This window comes from Dysidea avara, chromosome 7 (assembly GCF_963678975.1).
Source record: "Dysidea avara chromosome 7, odDysAvar1.4, whole genome shotgun sequence".
NCBI lineage: Eukaryota > Metazoa > Porifera > Demospongiae > Dictyoceratida > Dysideidae > Dysidea > Dysidea avara.
Genome location: NC_089278.1, coordinates 5,204,894 through 5,223,179, shown reverse-complemented (window position 1 = coordinate 5,223,179; position 18,286 = coordinate 5,204,894). Strand labels below are relative to the sequence as shown.

The 18,286-nt window shown below is 41.0% G+C and overlaps 2 protein-coding genes and 1 non-coding gene across 4 annotated transcripts; 1 reads left to right on the top strand and 2 right to left on the bottom strand.

Moving 5' to 3' along the window:
* The first annotated feature begins 957 nt into the window (after nt 1-957).
* LOC136259789 (stabilin-2-like) lies at nt 958-13,675 on the top strand. 2 transcript variants are annotated; one of them, XM_066053328.1, is made up of 57 exons: nt 958-1,312; nt 1,373-1,464; nt 1,997-2,066; nt 3,638-3,748; nt 3,811-3,939; nt 3,991-4,116; nt 4,165-4,238; nt 4,287-4,423; nt 4,477-4,537; nt 4,588-4,734; nt 4,785-5,051; nt 5,104-5,166; nt 5,218-5,334; nt 5,493-5,543; nt 5,595-5,675; nt 5,729-5,881; nt 5,933-5,989; nt 6,040-6,105; nt 6,157-6,243; nt 6,291-6,402; nt 6,461-6,641; nt 6,688-6,784; nt 6,882-7,040; nt 7,109-7,204; nt 7,255-7,350; nt 7,410-7,457; nt 7,510-7,652; nt 7,702-7,834; nt 7,889-7,963; nt 8,013-8,114; nt 8,163-8,264; nt 8,486-8,614; nt 8,667-8,798; nt 8,853-8,915; nt 8,966-9,058; nt 9,109-9,151; nt 9,199-9,351; nt 9,405-9,503; nt 9,558-9,603; nt 9,993-10,060; nt 10,115-10,249; nt 10,308-10,384; nt 10,439-10,513; nt 10,572-10,742; nt 10,787-10,894; nt 10,944-11,102; nt 11,151-11,282; nt 11,331-11,390; nt 11,439-11,621; nt 11,672-11,752; nt 11,797-11,940; nt 12,002-12,179; nt 12,233-13,041; nt 13,104-13,118; nt 13,174-13,326; nt 13,373-13,465; nt 13,513-13,675. In XM_066053328.1, exons 1-57 carry the CDS (start codon nt 1,015-1,017, stop codon nt 13,549-13,551), a joined length of 6,969 nt encoding a protein of 2,322 aa, XP_065909400.1. In that variant the 5' UTR covers nt 958-1,014; the 3' UTR covers nt 13,552-13,675. The 2 variants fall into 2 exon arrangements, with proteins under 2 accessions (XP_065909400.1, XP_065909399.1); XM_066053327.1 differs by having other exon boundaries at nt 13,370-13,465.
* Nucleotides 3,511-3,582, bottom strand: Trnaa-ugc (transfer RNA alanine (anticodon UGC)). Its single transcript has one exon. It is a non-coding gene; the product is annotated as a tRNA-Ala (tRNA).
* Nucleotides 13,585-18,279, bottom strand: LOC136259794 (mitochondrial 10-formyltetrahydrofolate dehydrogenase-like). The gene is made up of 24 exons (XM_066053337.1): nt 18,007-18,279; nt 17,452-17,713; nt 17,238-17,403; nt 17,082-17,186; nt 16,975-17,031; nt 16,628-16,924; nt 16,488-16,576; nt 16,248-16,316; nt 16,056-16,128; nt 15,883-16,002; nt 15,695-15,822; nt 15,496-15,646; nt 15,374-15,444; nt 15,220-15,325; nt 14,842-15,023; nt 14,696-14,795; nt 14,597-14,645; nt 14,493-14,542; nt 14,375-14,448; nt 14,239-14,330; nt 14,086-14,191; nt 13,960-14,041; nt 13,785-13,902; nt 13,585-13,740 (listed from the first exon to the last, which is right to left on the bottom strand). Exons 1-24 carry the CDS (start codon nt 18,215-18,217, stop codon nt 13,685-13,687), a joined length of 2,814 nt encoding a protein of 937 aa, XP_065909409.1. The 5' UTR covers nt 18,218-18,279; the 3' UTR covers nt 13,585-13,684.
* Between the last annotated feature and the right edge of the window lie 7 nt (nt 18,280-18,286).

Genomic DNA, 18,286 nt, shown 5'->3' with positions numbered 1-18,286 from the left:
GGTACATACCATACGCGTACGGTACAAAATACGCATATGGTATAGAACATAGCAACGATCGAAGCACGCTGCTCCAAAATCTCATCCTTCAGCTTTTTTAAATACTTGTCTTTAAACCTCCTTACCGTAGACTCGTTTATCTCGATTCCCCAAGCTGCGGTGTAGTGTTTTGCAGCATTAGTAGCACCATTCTCTGCTGCATACTTCCCGATTAACGCACGTTGCTCTTGGAGTACGAATTGTAAGTTACTGTCTGCGATTATGAGACTTCTCTGCTACAGTGCTGACAGCATTAACAATGGACTTCTGAGCAGCTTCGATATCTTTCTGAGATGGCTTAAAGCTTGGTCGCGCTTCTCTTTTGACATACTTATTAAACATCGCCATTTTTAACGAAGTTACACGTGTTCAGCCCGCTAGGCGTCTCAAAGTATTAGGAGCTGTTGCTAGTAACGGGGGGGGGTTGGTACTAGGGGATTCATTGACTAAGTTGTGAACAAGAAACGTCTGAGGGCTTGGTTCATGCTGAGTGTCACCGGTACGAAAAATGTAATATTGGCGAAATTTTAATTTGGCGATTTGGTAACCATTCGCCAATTTCAATTGATATAGGCATTTCTAATAGAATTAAAGTTTTGAAAGCCACTGCAACTTACTCGAACTTACAAACCTGTGAAAAAGAATGCAAAAATTGAAATTAAAGTGATCCAGTCCAGTGATCCAGTCCATTGCATGTCACTGCCCTTGTATACAATGACAGTTCAGTAGTTCAGCATTAAATTCTTTATACCTCAGATAAATCATTAACATATTAAAATGAGGAGGGGTCGGGAGGGGTCCTATAGAAATATTTTCTGGCGATGACGTAATTGTTTTGTGTGCCAGAAGCATGTGACTTGATAGTCTCGTGCCCAGACCCCACCCACTGCGTTGATTCAACGCAGTGGGTGGGGTCTGGGCACGAGACTAGTGACTTGAGTGCGGTCTCATTTCGAGTACTAGTATAGTACGAAGATGTCCGCTTTGGTGTTCCTTGTGCTCTTAATTTCGTGTTCTTCTTCTATCGTACGAACTCAGCAGCAGGAGGGACGCTGCGATATCACAGAACCCGTGGTAACGTACACTTCGTGTTTAGCGTGCAGACTGAACGAGTTTGTCTCGTGTCCTGCCGGAACCACTCAAACTACCACTGGACAAGGAATCAGTGGCTGCAGGATATTTTTATTCATTACTGGGTGCAGGCATCGATGTGTGTCTACTAGAGTTGTGCAAGAAAGATGCTGTGATGGTTACTGGGGGACTAATTGTGACCGTGAGTTATCGTGTGCATGTCTCTCGCAGCCTGCTCTGCTGTACTCGTAACATTATACAGCTTGTCCTGGATTGAAAGATGCTAGTGGTACGTGCAGTGGTAATGGCGTTTGTAGCAGTGGAATTGTCGGTAATGGTACATGTCTCTGTGAGGTAGGTTTAATGGAAGCCTTACTACAGTGTACACATGTTACCTCACAATCATGTTACAATACATCGCCTACTGGGCTAAGGCCACTCCTATTACTTTCCTCCACTCAAGCATATTTACTTGCAGGCAGGTGGTCCATTTCCAGTATAAGATTAGCAATTTATTTGCCTGGCACAGCTATATAAAAGCATGCTTAAGCTTGTATAACACACAGGTGAACTGATAGCCGGCACACTGACACATGAGCTGACATACTTACAAAATTGTTTTGTACTGAGGCAGTATACAAGAATAATTATGAAAGGGTATGGAGCAAATGTCGGTGGTGGAGGAGAATTTATTTGAGTGGTCCATATTATTGTTCTAATGCTTTAAAAACATCTTAAGTGATGCACTACCCTATACTGACCTGAACATATTGCACATCACTCATTCATTTTTCTTCATTTAGCTTGTGCTAGATTGCCATTATGAATGTTTAATTGTCCTTTCTTATGAATCAACACTGTCAGCTTGTTAACCATTATTCTGCAGGATGCTTTTAATGGTACAAACTGTGAATTATGCTCAGATGAGACAACATATGGTTTGGACTGTAACTCAAGTAAGTGTCTGTGGGTTTAATGCAATGTTGATGTGACATGATTCTAACAAGCTGTCTACAATATATTTAAACCTACATGATATCCTGTTGGTTCTCTGTTGGCAAACAATTTGTGTGTGTGTGTTTCTGGTCAGGCATAGCTACTAATCATCTTAAAAAAAATTTTTTTATCGACAAACATTACACTAGACAGATGCCAAAGCATTGTGGGGTGAGCCTGATCTAGAAGACTTGCTAGATACACATGCACATATAGTAGCTAGCTGTAGGATCATTAGTTGACACTTGAATTGGGTGCCATTCAATTTAAAAGGCTGGAGTATGTTGACTCCTTGGACAATGACAGACAATAGTCTTTGTTGAAATATCACCAAAAATTATATTGCTAGCTATGATCAATGGTAATGGTTCGTAACAAGAGTTCATAATATAAAGTATGGGGATTTTATATTGTGAACTCTTGTTAATAATGTTTGTATGGGATTTGTCTAATTATCAGTATTCTGTGTACAAAACTACTGTGGCAAGCTCAAATATTAATACCTAGCTACAATAGAGAGAACTGTTGATTGGTGTTGATAAAGTCAAGCACTTATTTTGCTGGCTGCCTGTTCTTTTTGTGCTGAATTCTTGGGCCATGTCAAGTTCTCTTCTCTTGATCTCTCTCTTTCCATGCATTTGACATATGTACCATTTCACCTACCAAGTGTGGGGCTTTCAGGAAATTTTTGTACATGTGACGTACATACCATTTCAACTACCAAGTGTGGGACTGACGATACTAGGGCCAGCTTAGGCTCACCCCAATAATATAATCCCAAAATGACTTTCTATGTAATATCTCCTTGACATCCTTGCTAATCCGACACTATTTTCTTATCCCAATAAGCGTCATATTATAGAGGTTTCACTGTATTAGAGTTTTGTGGCCAGTGACATTGTATGGTCAGTGATGTTCTAGATTGTCCTTGTTGGTTAATGTTGTCTTCACTGTGTGGGATTTATTTGATCCGTTATTAAACTTCTGAGGTTTGAGGGTGTTCACTATTATACTGGTAATCATAGTAAATAAATCCAGACTTGACCTATTGACTTACACTGGATGAAATGGTGAAACTGCTAAGTGCTAGTACTAGTATACCTTTGTTTAAAAGTACTTTTTTAAAGTTTTTGTAGGAGTTAGTAAACTTACAGATGTCAAGTCAACGTCAGAATTAACATGTGCCTAGTTAACCTATGCTTCTATATAGTAGAGTGCTTTTCTTGTTATAATAGCCACATGTGTTTGCTTACACTGTCTGTTGAAAACTTGATAGACTATGCTTTTATTATACGTAAACGCTAAAACAGACACGCGAACATAAAAAGATGATTGTAAAAAGAAGAATAAACGCGAAGGTAAAAAGGTGATTGCAAAAAGGTATCAAAAGAGAAAAAGAGAACTTGGAGATAAGGGGGTTCGAACCCCTGGCCTCTCGCGTGCAAGGCGAGCGCTCTACCACTGAGCTACATCCCCGTAGTCATTTATTCAGGTAATTTATGTGGTATTTATTGTGTCCAATATTTTACAGCATGTACATGCGAGTTTGGTGAATGTGATAACAGTATAATTGGTGATGGCCATTGCCAGCCAGACACTTGTGAACTGGGCTTTACTGGAGAAGACTGCAACTTGGAACTAAGTAAGTACCTTTACTGTACTGTACTGAGAAGACTTTCTACATAATATATATTGCTATTTTAGATACTAGTGCTTGTGATGACCATGATTGTGGCAACAATTCATATTGTGCAGAATATCCTAATGGCACTATATCATGTTTTTGTATCGCTGACTATCATCTAAACCCAGATGGTGGCGATGACTGTGTAGGTGAGACTTTTGTCACTAATGGAGGATGTTCTTGAGCTTTCGTACACACAGAAATTGACCGCTGTGATCTTGGTACCGACACTTGTGATGATAATGCAACATGTTACTATATCAGTCCCAACCAATTTGACTGTATATGTAATGTGGGGTTTACTGGAGATGGAGTGTACTGTGAATGTGAGTACAGCACTTGCCAACTGCAGTGTTTTATATGATCTATACTAGCTGTTGATCCTTGCCAGACTAACAATGGCGGCTGTGAAGAGAACACTACGTGTTTGTTTGCTGGACCAGGAATGGTACTACATATTGAACTGACTCAGTAGTATATTGTTTGATCATTGCAGTCAAGTTGTGAGTGCATGGAAGGCTTTAAGAACTACCAACCATCTGTTGGCTGTTCTCTCATCAACCCATGTGAAGATGGCACAGCCGGTTGTTCTGATTTAGCTAACTGTACCTTGCTATCTCCTGGGAGTGCACTGTAAGGATTAACACTGTCAGATGTTCAATAATAATACCACTGCTTGCTACTAGATGTACTTGTCGTAGTGGATACACTGGAAATGGCATGGTGTGTTATGGATCACTACTAGAGGTGTGTTGGGACGATGTGTTCCTGTTGTAATAATTCTTCTAATTCTTTAGGAGTTACAAAATTTGACTGACTCAGGACAGTATAAACTCAACACTTTTGTTTCTTTGGTGTACGAATATGGTCTTGATAGATTGCTTGATCGTGGAGGCATCTTCACTATCTTTGTTCCAACTGATGAAGCGTTTAATTTCTCAATGGTAATCAAGTGCTCATTATATATGTGTGTTTGTATTCTATCATATTATAGCCATTCTTTAGTAATGAAATCACACTACTGACTCATATCGTACCGACACAAATTAATGTGGCAGGACTATCCACTGTTACAAATTTTGTTACTATGGCTGGGCATGTGGTTGAAATTAGTGCCAGTAATTATACAGTGGTTGATGGCAATGGATCTCCTGTCATTGTGCAGTCAAACCTGGTAGCTGTCAATGGTTTTATTAACGTACTGGATGCGGTGGCAATTGTACCCGAAGATGCCAGAGTATCTAATCCCAATCCAATTGATGTGCGGTATTTGGTTTGGTAATTTTTAGTTATGATTTTTCTTATCATTATAGTTAAGTGCATGGATACTCACTGTAGAGTGGGAAAGGTTATCTTCATTCAATAACTTAATTCAGGTACTCCCATATTGTTCTTGTTGTGTGTTGCATACACTGTGCCCCTTGTAGCAAGCCAACCTCATTGGTAATTTCCATACCTCTCAAAATGTAACTGTGTTGGCACCAACCAATGAAGCAATTGCAGCATTGCCCCCTGGAACCATCTCATATCTCCAGAGTTCTCATGTACGTATGTATGTATATGTATGTATGTAAGTATGTATGTATGTATGTATGTATGTATGTATGTATGTATGTATGTATGTATGTATGTATGTATGTATGTATGTATGTATGTATGTATGTAGTGACATTACCTGTATTATTTTCCTGTTATTCACAAGGGCACTGATGATCTAGTCACAATAGTCAATAATCATTTGGTGAATGGAGAGGTGAGTATGTGATGTGTTGATATAGTGTTAATGGTCACTAATGTCCTATAGGTCTCCATTGTTGATATTGTAGCTAGGCGATCACTGCTAACAACTGAAAACACAAGATATTCAGTAGCATTTGGTGCCAACGTAAGTATCTGAGATATTCTTTACCCCAAATATAAGTCTGTGTTACATTTTAGGGCTCTATCTCATTTGGAGGTGTTAATCTGATCGTGAACAATATCAGAGTGTTTAATGGGATTGTTCACGTCATTGATGCTGTCCTCAAACCACCGGAGCTGGACCCCATTATCAATCGGTTCTGTCCTTCCTTTAATGTTACCACCACAAGCGTTAGTTATGACTGTTAGTTGGTGTGTTATCATGTATAACTGTACCACCAGACTAGTTGTGGAAGTTGTTTATCTATTCCCAGTTGTCCAACAGGATTCACTCCTCGTGTAAGTTGACCTCCTGCAATGCCAACACACAAGTGATTTGTTCAATGCAGGGACTGTTTTTCTGCTTCAGTGGCTTCTCAGTCGGCTGTGGTAGAAGGTGTATCCAGAATGTTACAGTAAGCAAAACACACCACAGTCAGTGTGTTGGTATAGGCTTTATGTCACAGGTATCTCAATGTTGTGATGGTTTCTATGGTACTGACTGTCTTCCTTGTCAAGAGAACCATGTTAGTCCTTGCAGCGGTAATGGACAGGTTTGTAGTATCATTTACATGACATGTGTGAGTGACTTTCTGTGTAGTGTTTTGATGGCATTAATGGGAATGGCACTTGCATATGTAATGACTCCTTTACTGGCAGCATTTGTGAAGTTTGTGCTGGACCTAACATGTTTGGGTCGAATTGTTCTCAAGGTGTGCTACAGTAATGATACTATGTGCATTCTAATTACTCTCTTTGTTGTTGTTGTAGAATGTACTTGTATCAATGGGATATGTGATGAAGGTCCCCTGGGCTCAGGCCAGTGTTTAACTGGATCATGTAATGTTGGGTTTACTGGAGACAACTGTGACATCGGTGTACCTCACTGTGGATTCCTAAATGATACATGTCACGTTAATGCTATCTGTCAGGTGGTAAACAATGCTGAAGAGTACGTTACAATGTATAGTAATCGGTCATTGATATCTTACAACTAGGTGTACGTGTCGGTATGGGCACAGTGGTGATGGTATTATCAGTTGTGATCCTATCAATCTCTGTCTCAATCTAGACAGGGGAGGATGCCATGAGCAGGTATAACCATGCCCCTTATGCTTTTTACAAATTTGTTTTAGTAGATGATGTTAATTAACAGTCCTAGGTGCAAAACTGTTTTTCCTCTCTCTTGCAGGCTGTATGCAGGTATGATGGTCCCGGTGAAGCTACTTGTATCTGCAATTCTGGCTGGTCTGGTGATGGCACAAGCTGTTCACCCATCGACCCATGTGCCCTTCCTTCACGTGGTGGTTGTGATACTAATGCTAACTGTCTGTTTACTGCTCCAGGGGAGGTGTGTGTGTACACATTTACAAATGTGCATGCATGCTTCATTGGCTTCATATTGGTATATGCCTGTAGAATTCATGCAGTTGCAATTTTGGGTATCGCGGAGATGGAACATCTTGCACTGCCATTAACTCTTGTACTATTAATCGTGGTGGCTGCCACTCACAGGTAAGCAATGCAACACTTTACAGAGTGTAGAATTTGTTTATACTTAACAGGCAATATGTACATCCACCGGGCCTGGTATTAATGACTGTGCTTGTAATGATGGCTACATTGGAGATGGCTACAACTGCATTGGGAGCCTTCTGGATGTAAGCCAGTTGTGGCTTGTTCAAGGATGTGTATTACTGCCAGTGTTATCTTTTGATAGGAGATTTCAAATGTTCCCAAAGCTTCAATGTTTTACGAGCTGTTGCAGGTTGTTAAATCACTGATATAACTTATCACTGATCTGTGTGTATGTGCTATAGCAAAGTCACTTGCAGTCACTGTTCTCAGTTGACAATGGAAATAACTACACAGTGTTTGTGCCGAGTAATGCAGCCATCGTTAATGCTTCACAAATGCAACTTGACACATGGACAACAGAACACAATGTACCTCTGCTGATCCAGTAAGCATCATCATATTGTGTACTGCACACTGAATATATACCTCTGTAGGCATCATGTTACCAGTACTACATTTTCTTATGATCAGCTTAGTGATCTTACTGGTACTATACCAACAATACTGAATGATGATGTACTGGTAGTGACTGTTTATCAAGTGGATAACAGCACTGGCAATGATACGGTGAATGACTTGTAGTGTAGCGTTTGTGTCTTATGATGTAGTGTTGTTTTGTAGGTGTTTATTAACAATGCTGGCATTGATGAATATAATTACCCTGCTCGGAATGGTATCTTTCATATCATTGATAAAGTCAGTGTGGGTGCAAATGACCTCATATACTAACCACAACCGTACACAGGTGCTGTTTCCAGATGATAGCTATCTACCTCCTAATTTACCACCTCTGGTGGATGTGCTGAGGAATAGTACCGAGTTTACTAGACTGGTGGCCTTGATTGAAGTGAGTTTGATATGTGGCTGAGCTGTGTGTGACTATCATTGGTATTAGATGTTCAATCTCACTGATACACTTAACTCCGGTACTTACACAATCTTGGCTCCTACTGATGCAGCAATCTCTGAACTAACTGATGAAGAGATTGCCAACTTGGTAAGGTGGATATTCATAAGGAATTAGTATCCTATAGCAAAGAATGGTCCTGTAATCTGGTGGTAGGTTTCTACTTCAATTTACTGCTTATTTTTTAACGACTCGTGAAAATAGATTTTTTTTAAATTGTGAAACTGGTAGCCCATGCATGCTCCATTGATTTATATAGAGTAGGGCTACTGCTCAGAAGTAGATAGTATAAGAGTCACTGTTGTTTGTAGACCGTGAACGTCACTTTATTCCATGTCTATCCTGGGTCACTGCCAGTGGAAAGCATTTTCAGTGGACTACAGCTACTACCTCTGCTGCCATTTTCTGGTCCCTTAACTTTCACTATCGAGGATGACACTGTATGTGTGAGATGAATAGTGTGTGTGTGTGTTGATATTAATGTTGTTGTAGGTATTTGTCAATGATGTTCCTCTCAATGGAACTGACCTTCATGCAGCCAACAGTAGTGTTATTTTACCACTTGCTGGTGTCCTGGAGCCAATATACAGTCGGTGTGACATCATAAACACCACTAGAGTATATGTATGTTTATTGTACAAACTCATGTACTTTGAATTGCAACTACTTCACTATTAGGGAGAGTGTGGTAGTTGTGCGACTGTTACTGCACGAGGTTGTCCACAAGGATCTGTTTTTGTGGTATGTACTCAACACCTCAACATATGATGTGTTATGGTGTGTGCTTGTAGCAAACAGATCGGACCTGTACATATCAAGTTAGAGTTCTTTTCTTCACTATCACCTTAAGAGGATGTCGTCAAGTATGTGACGATGTGGATGTGGTGAGTGTTTCATTTACTACACTAAGACTGTTGTTAGTTCAGTATGCTAGACTCCACGTTGTTGTGATGGCTACTATGGCCCTGACTGTGATGGTAGGTGTAACATATATGCCTGCTGTCTACTGACAGTTGTGTTACAGCATGTCCACAGTCTAAGGGAAACATCTGTTCAATGAGGGGCAGTTGTAATGACACCATCAATGGTGATGGACAGTGTTCATGTGCTGGTAACTATGGTGGCACGGCCTGTGAGACATGTGTGGATAATATGTTTGGAGCAAGTTGTGGCCAAAGTGAGAATTGCTGTCTGATGTATGTTGGAGAATTTACGCATCATTTTCTTTAGCCTGTAACTGTTCAGATAATGGAGTGTGTGATGATGGGGTGGATGGAGATGGTAGCTGTTCTTGTCTACCTGGTTGGCAAGGAGATGACTGTACTACCTGTAAGGCTATTTCAATTCCTTAAATACAACGTATCTTTAAATGTCATGTTGCAGTGGTGAATTCCACTGCTTGTGGAACAGGTTGTCATCAATATGCTTAGTAAGATCAACATTGTGTTGTAGTACATGTGTGTGATGTAGTGTGTATATCTGTCTATGTGCATCTGTGCATATACAGTATTGGGATCTCAATTATCCAAATCTCGATTATGCAAACCCTCGATTATCCAAACAGTACAATTGACTGCTCTATTAGAATATATCGTCATTAGGTGAATGTTCTATTAGTATGTTCTATTAGAGTAGTTGAATGGAACTCTGTATATAAATGAATGGACTTTGTTTATCTGAACAAATTCGCTTATCTGAACACTTTTATGATTGAACTGGTACACAGGTGTTCGGATAATGGAGGTCCTACTGTAGTGTGTAATGTGTCTGTACATCAGTGGCACATCCAACTTACTGATACATTCATTTCATGTTTAGCTGTGACACAATCCAACCAGTTTGTGTTTGTGCTGAAGGATACACTGGCAATGGAACATACTGTACTGGTAGGTACACCACATCACTGCTACATTTGCAGTTTTACAGGATTTATTCACTAGTGATTGATGTGTGTGCTGCTGATAATGGTGGATGTGCCCCTGAGGCCACCTGTGTCTCAGACCCTACCTCCCCTGGTGGTCGTACTTGCATCTGTCAAACAGGGTTGTACACTGGTGATGGCTTAATCTGTATACGTAAGCTACTGCTATAGTAACACTATAGGATAGTAGAATTGTTCTTATACATATACAGCATTGGACCCTTGTATATCAGCTGCCAATGGAGGCTGTGATCCTAATGCTAGATGTGTGATGACTGGTCCTGGACAAGTTAGTGATTACTTACTCTAGTTTAGTGATGTTTTACTGTGTGTCTCTCTATAGAGAGTGTGTACATGTAATGCTGGATACAATGGGGATGGTATTCAATCATGTGACCCCATTAATGTATGTGATCAAGTAAGGATTATTATGTTATTGTCATACTCTGAGAGTGACAACTGTCTTGTGAGTGCAGATGGTTAACGGAGGATGTGGAGTCAATGCTTACTGTATTTCCACTGGTCCTGCACAAAAGAAGTGTGTCTGTAATGATAATTTTGCTGGGGATGGTTACACCTGCACTGCAACGTTGAGACAACTCATTGCTACTAATCCATCACTGACAACACTTGACTCATACTTGAACGTGAGTGGTTGACTGCTGGTACTTCATGTTAGCATAGTCAATAGCAAATGAATTCCAATGGAATACGTATTGGAAGATTTCTTACTGATGTTGGCCCCTTCACTGGCTTTGCAATCTCAGATACAGGCTATCAGTTGCTGATGAATTCTGCAGTGAGCAACAGATATTTCATTTCATTACATGACTTTGTTTGTGTGTCAGGACAATGCCACTCTTGCCCTCTACTCTAACCCAGATGTGCTGGAAAAGCTAGTCCAGTACAGTTTTGTCAGTTGTGCTATTCTATCTGCTGATCAGTTGAATCGTACAACCACTCTGACCAGTGTGATGGGCTCAATTATCACTGTGTCCGCTAGTGGGGTGAGCTCCCTATTTTAGTAATAACTATTCTAGTTCTGCTTCTTACAGGATCCTCCTCGTGTGATGGTGAATAACGTTGAGCTATCAACAGTTGATCTTGTAGCACACAACGGTATCCTCCACATCATGGACACGTCAGTGTCACCTCCCAGGGAAGACCTTGTGGTTGGAAACAGAACTGTATGTGTTACTTGTCATGAATGTGTAACTAATGATTCCCATATATAGGGTGGTATTGTAAATGTGTTGCAGACAAATCAGTTTGGTACTTTAGCCTCTAGCATTCAAGTAAAATGTGTGTTTAATTGGTGGCATTTATTATATCTTCGTTGGCAGTTGGCTGGCAGTGACCTTGTAAGTTTACTGTCAAACCCTTCTCTGAGACCCTTCACATTGTTTGCACCGAATGAGTTTGCTTTTCGTCAACTGCCAACAAGTTTAGTTGCTAGACTACTGATGCCTAGTAACCGTGCTCTCCTCGAGAGATATGTAACATATCACATAATCTCAGGAGCAAGGGTGAGTGTAGTGTGTGTTGATTGTGGTTGTGTAAACTCTAGCTCTGTCAGTTATCACCAAGTGACATCAGCAAAGTGACTCATCTTGTTACTCTTCAAGGTGGTATAATCAGGGTGAACTGCAGCAACTCGGTAACCATATGAATGACATGTATTCTATTCACTAGTTGCTATAGGGAGACCTGTTCATTAATGACAATAGTCGTGTTGTGTTGAGGGAGATTGCATTTGATGCTGGTGTAATTTATGGCATCAATCGTGTATTGATACCTCCTGGAGAAGGAGGTGACTGTGACAAGGCCATTACACTTGCAACTTGGGTGAGTATATAATGTTTTTTCTGCATGTATTTCCTGTAAATCTGTATTATCTAACCCATAGACGAATTGTTCAGCATCTTGTAACCTTGATTGTCCTGATGGGTATACTCCTGTGACTAACTCAACTTCTCAGCTAGCCTGTGTTTTGCCTGGTGATTTTTCAGGCTGCCAACAGTTGTGCACTGCAAGTTCATTTGAGCGACGATGTTGTAGTGGCTATTACAGTAGTTCTTGTTTGGGTTAGTGTTATGCTAACAAAGGGGGTGTACATAGTTAAGTACTGTCATTGTAGCTTGTCCCTCAACCACTACTGGTGTATGTAATGGTGTTGTGGAATGTGATGATGGGATTGATGGTACTGGATGTGCCTGCCCTGCTCCATACACTGGACAGGCTTGTGGTGACTGCATCAGTGGATACAACAGAAACGGTTCTGTGTGTGTCTCAATATATGTTACTCCAACACCTACTACAATGACCGCTACATCGACAACAACTACCATGCTTGTCTTGACAACCACCACAGCTGCTGCTACTACTACTACTACTACTACTGCTGTTACTACATCACCAACTTCCTCAAGTGTAACTACTACTGCGACAAGTCAGTCCACTATGACAACCAGTCAGCCTAGTACCACATCTAGTGCAACAACATCTAGTATGTCAACTAGTTCAACAAGCATGACCACAACCAGTATTACGAGTAGTTCATCAACTATGACACCCAGTCAGTTCACTATGAAAGCTAGTTCATCCAGTATGACAACTAGCCCATCCAGTATGACCACAACCAGTCAGTCCACTATGACAACCAGTATGACAAGTAGTTCATCAACTATGACACCCAGTCAGTCTAGTATGACAACTAGCCCATCCAGTATGACAACTAGCCCATCCAGTATGACAACTAGCCCATCCAGTATGACAACTAGCCCATCCAGTATGACAACCAGTCCAGCATCTAAGATGACAACATCTAGTATGGTCATTGGTCAGTCTAGCATATCAACTAGTCAAACAATTTCCAGTCCAGTAAGCAGTAGTAGCAGCACTTCACCATCACAATCAGCAGCTTCACCCACTATTCCTGCTGCTAAGGTACAGCTAATATTATTGTGCTTTGCTATTGTATTATACCTTGTCTCATCTCTTCCCATTAGCCTGGAGCTTCAACGGTTAGTGCAATACAATATTGTCACGTTGTGTAGTTTAACAGTGTCACACTTACAGGGTGGTGGTAGCAGTACAGGAGTAGCAGTAGGTGTTACCCTAGCTGTTATAATATTGATCATCATAGTGGTCGTCGTGATTGTACTCTCCTTGTATCTTTACAACAGGAAGCGGGGCTTCCTCAAAGTAGGTGGCTGGACATCCAACAAACAGGTATGCAGCTACACAACTACTAACATAGTTTATGCTGTAACAGCAGCATGATGACAATATTATGCTGACAATGGACCCACCCGGCTCACCAGCCTCCTTCGATAACCCACTATATGCTGGACCTGGTGCAGACTATATGGTAATGTTATATGTAACTTGTTATGTCTATATAGTTGTTCCCTGCAGTCTAATCCACTCTATGATGGTATTGATGATGAAGTGTAACTAGTAGTAGTAAGACCTTTGGCCATAATAAACAGAGCTAGGCTATAATAGCCAAAATAATATGTTGAAATTTTTTGTTTGATGAAATTTTTTGTTTGATACAATTAAATCTACATAAATATAATGCAGTCATTCAGTACTCCACAGTCACAACTTTAGTCTTCAAGTATTCATTCAATGCTTCCTCTCCTAATGTGATATATGAACAGCTAAGTACATAAAAATTAGCTAACCTAAATCTTTTCCAAAGCCAGATTGTTTGAAGCCACCAAAAGGTGCTGCCACATCCGTCTTGTTGTAAGTGTTAACAAATACTGTCCCAGCATCAATCCTGTCACTAACATAGAGAGCCTGTTGAAGGGAGGAACACTGTCATATTAGGATACACCAGAGGTGGTACATACACACCTTGCTAAGATCCCTAGTAAATAAGCCAGATGCTAGCCCATACTCAGTGGCATTGGCACGTCTGATAACTCCATCAACATCACTACAACACAGTAATCATATGGTGACCAATACACAACTCCTTACCCAGTCTCAAACGGTGATATGATCATAACTGGACCAAATGACTCCTCTTGAGCTGCCATTGTATGATCTTCTACATCAGCTAGTACAGTGGGCTCCATAAAGAATCCTACAGTAAAGGATTAGTAGTACTACAGTTGCCAAATCTGCATTAACCTGGTCGGTCAACCCTCTTGCCGCCATAGACCAGCCTTGCTCCTTCCTTCACACTAATCTCAACATACTCCAGTAGCTTATCAAGGTGGGCCCTATGAAAACACATGGGTATATGTGACATTTAATATCCTATTACTTGTGGTTCTGTGGTCCATGAGCAACAGAGCGATCCAATGGATCACCTATCTTCATTTTCTTCACTTCCTCAACCTGACACACTACACTGAATGGACAGTCAAAACAAGCAAACATACCACACGGAAGATGAAGTGTTCGTAAATACTCCTCTCGACAAAAAGACGTCCTATACAAGTATACATTGAGGTAAGGTATACATAGAGTAGCTGGACAATATCACCTGCTGCAATGCAGTTCTCTCCCTTATTGAAGAAAACAGCCTGCAAGCTCTGGAAGGGAACACAGTATAGTGATGGAGAACTACTTGACATTAACTTACCAATCTCACTGCTTTTTCTAAATCAGCATCAGCAAAAATTATCAGTGGTGATTTTCCCCCAAGTTCCAATGACACCTTCTTTACATTGCTCGCTGCAGCACTGTGGTGGGAGTGGCTGACTGATATCTTGCTGGTAGCTGACTCACCTCTTCATAATCGTCTTCCCTACTTCAGTGGACCCAGTGAAGCCCATTTTACGTATCTGAGGGTGTTCTGACATCACCTGGCCAGCAACTGCTCCTGGACCAGGAATAATATTGACGACTCCCTTGGGGATCCCAGCATGAACCGTCAACTCAGCAAACTTCAGAGCTGTCAATGGAGTAACCTACACAACAACATCACTATGCTACATAATGGCAGCAGCATGTTGGTTGATTATTGGAGTAATTGTGAAGGCTGACTTAAGTAAACAGTTTACAAAATGTTTAATTACCCACACTTGGATACAAACCAGTTTGTGGTCAGTTGCGTTTAGATGAACAAGTGTCTGTCAATCACCACTGTGACCAGATAATTAATACCTTAGCTGGTTTCAGCACCATGGTGTTGCCTGCAGCAAGACAAGCCCCCATCTTCCATGCTAACATCATCAGTGGATAGTTCCATGGGATCACCAGACCAACTACACTAATGGATAAACATTTAAATGACAGAGGACAGCAACTTGTGGCTAACCCTAATGGTTCCCGTTTAGCTATACACAAATTACTGTTAGGCTTTGCATTGTTGATAGGAATGACTTTGCCCTGTAGAGGAAGCAGCTCGACAAGTAATAGTTTATAGAATGTGAAACTAACTTCTATCTTGTCACACCAGCCAGCAAAGTAGCGGAAAGTATCAATAGACATTCCAACATGTGTCTTCAATGCCAGAGTGTAGACGGCTCCTGAATCAATACTCTCAAGGGTTGCTAGTTCTTCCTTGTGTTTGTCCATCAAGTCTGCTAGTCTGCACAGTGATGGAGGTGTAATCAGGTCATGATAACTATTCCATTACCGGTAGATTATTTCTCCTCTTTCCCTAGCGTTCATCTTCCCCCAGGGTCCTTTATAGAAAGCATCATGTGCAGCTTGTACTGCTTCATTAACATCCACCTCTGATCCACTAGCTACTTTACAGATCACCTGTGGGTACAATACGTGTGCATGTGTGTGCATGCATGTGTGTGCGTGTGTGTCACTTACAGATTCATTAGTTGGATTAATGGTATCGTAGGTATTCCCATCTGCAGCATCTTTGAATTTCCCATTGATAAACAACTGGTTAGGGAACTTCAACTCTCTGTTGTTTGCATGCAGAGTGCACTATAGATATGTCAGGTAATAGTGTTCTCTTGTACCAATGAGTTACTACTCACTGCATCATATTCAAACTGTACACTACCACCACCACGGCTAATAGCCACCACTGTTTGAACAAAATCCTCAAACCTTTTGGTGTGAACAGATGAAAGAACTCTTGTAATTGTAAAACACATGCACACACACAAAAGCACTACATTAAACACAACACTACATACACACGCGCGCGTGCACACACACACACACACCTGCTATTCATAAACACATCATCATTGGTCATATCCACTTCACAGGCTTCACGAACCTCTTCCACAAGTCTATCATCAATTACAGGCATCATTACAACAAACAAATAAATTACAAGCAACCACACACCAACATTGAAAGCACACTCAAACCTGTAACATGATAACTACAACTATAGTACTACAGTTATGCTAAGCATGAGGAACAACACAAAAAAATACCACACACTTTATGTACACTACCTCACTACATCCATAGAACCACCTCCACCTTTGAAGAAGTCAGTGTCATCATCAATTATACCAGTGTTCAAGATGGCTCCCCAGATTGTCTAACATATGATAGCTCAGTGGTAGTTGAAGTGGTGATAATATTATTGTACCTTCAGCTTCTCTTGCATAACTAGTTCCTCTTCAGTCAATTCCAGTTTGACCACTGGTTCATTGGAGCCCCACTTTGATGCCTGTATCATCTTACCATCTTCAAACTGCAGCTGAGTGACAAGTATCTTCTTTTCATCACTGCCAAACAGGTACATGCCATCATTGTTGACTACTGCTGGTCTGGATAGCTCAGGGATCATCACTTCTCGACCAACGACAGGATTACGATCATCAATAAACCTTGACCCATACATTGTGATCTTCTGGCCATCGATAGTTGTCCAGGCACCTGGGAGCTTTATACAAACATAGCGACCATATGTAAATAGACACCCATAAAACAAACTTTGTCATTTCCTCTGATAAAATTGTGAAGCTCCAAGGCTGGCTGATTCCAGTTGATCTTTATGATGCAATTTTATGAGCTGCGTTTGATAAACTATTCTTGCTCACCTCTGCCTTACCCTTGCTCTGCCACAAAAGATCATAGGTAGCACCTCCTTCCCATTGTGGTGTCGCAGGGGCTTTACCCTGAGCTACCAGGCTAACAGCTTCTCCCTAACAATTTTACCACAATCAATAATGCCTTACATTATCCTACATACCCACCATAGCCCTAATACCATCTGGGAATAGAAAACGATTGTACAATGAGTCTACAGTGTCATTAACATCAACATCACAAGATCGTTGCAACAGAATTGGTCCTGTATCTAACCCATCATCAGCCCAGAATACACTGAGACCAGCCTTAGTGTCTCCCTCCATCAGTGTCCTGGATATGCACATTATAAACACAGTAAGGCAGATATACAGTTAATACCAGTTGATAGCTGAGGCTCCTCGGTGCACTGGTAGTAGAGAAGGATGATATACAATTGAGCCATGTTTGGGAGAATTAATGACATCCATTGGAATAAACTGAGTACAAAACGGCAGCACATTGAGGTCAGCCTTAACACTCTGGTATTGCTCGAGAACTTCAGAAATGGTTTTCCCCTTAGCACGCCAACGATTGAACTTGAACGTTGGTATTCCATCTTTCTGTGATTGGTCCCCCAATGGGTCTGGCTTTCCTTCAACATCTAGTAGGTGATATAAGACCATTTAAAACTTCCCAAGCCTAGGCTTTTGTGTCAAGTCTCACGTGGCCAGGACGCTTTGTCTTAGCAAGAATTCATAATACAATAATTATTATGAACTCTTGGTCTTAGTCACTCTAGAAAGTCAAAAGCAAAACGTTGTCACAGGCTAAGCGAGACTACCATACGCGAATATATAGTACACTATAAACCATACTCTGACCACAGTGGTTTGACCTTAAGACTAGCAGCATGTTTCCACGTGGAGTAAAGTAGACCATTAAATACCAACTCACCGGGGATTGTAAACACACCAGCTACTTCATGTCCTAATGTACGAAGGTGTTTGTACACTTCCAACCCGAACAGTGACTGGCCGATAATAGCTACTCGTAGCTTGTCCTGTTGGTAGTGTATCTGGGATATTGACAAGCTTCTTCGACAAAACGCTACTGCTCCTAGCGTTCTAGGGTTGACAAGGTATCGCCTGGCCACAGCAGACAGCATCGTTGTGCGTCGCGACCACACACACAACTTTTTTAAAAATAAAAATATTATTTTGTGCACGCCTTAAGC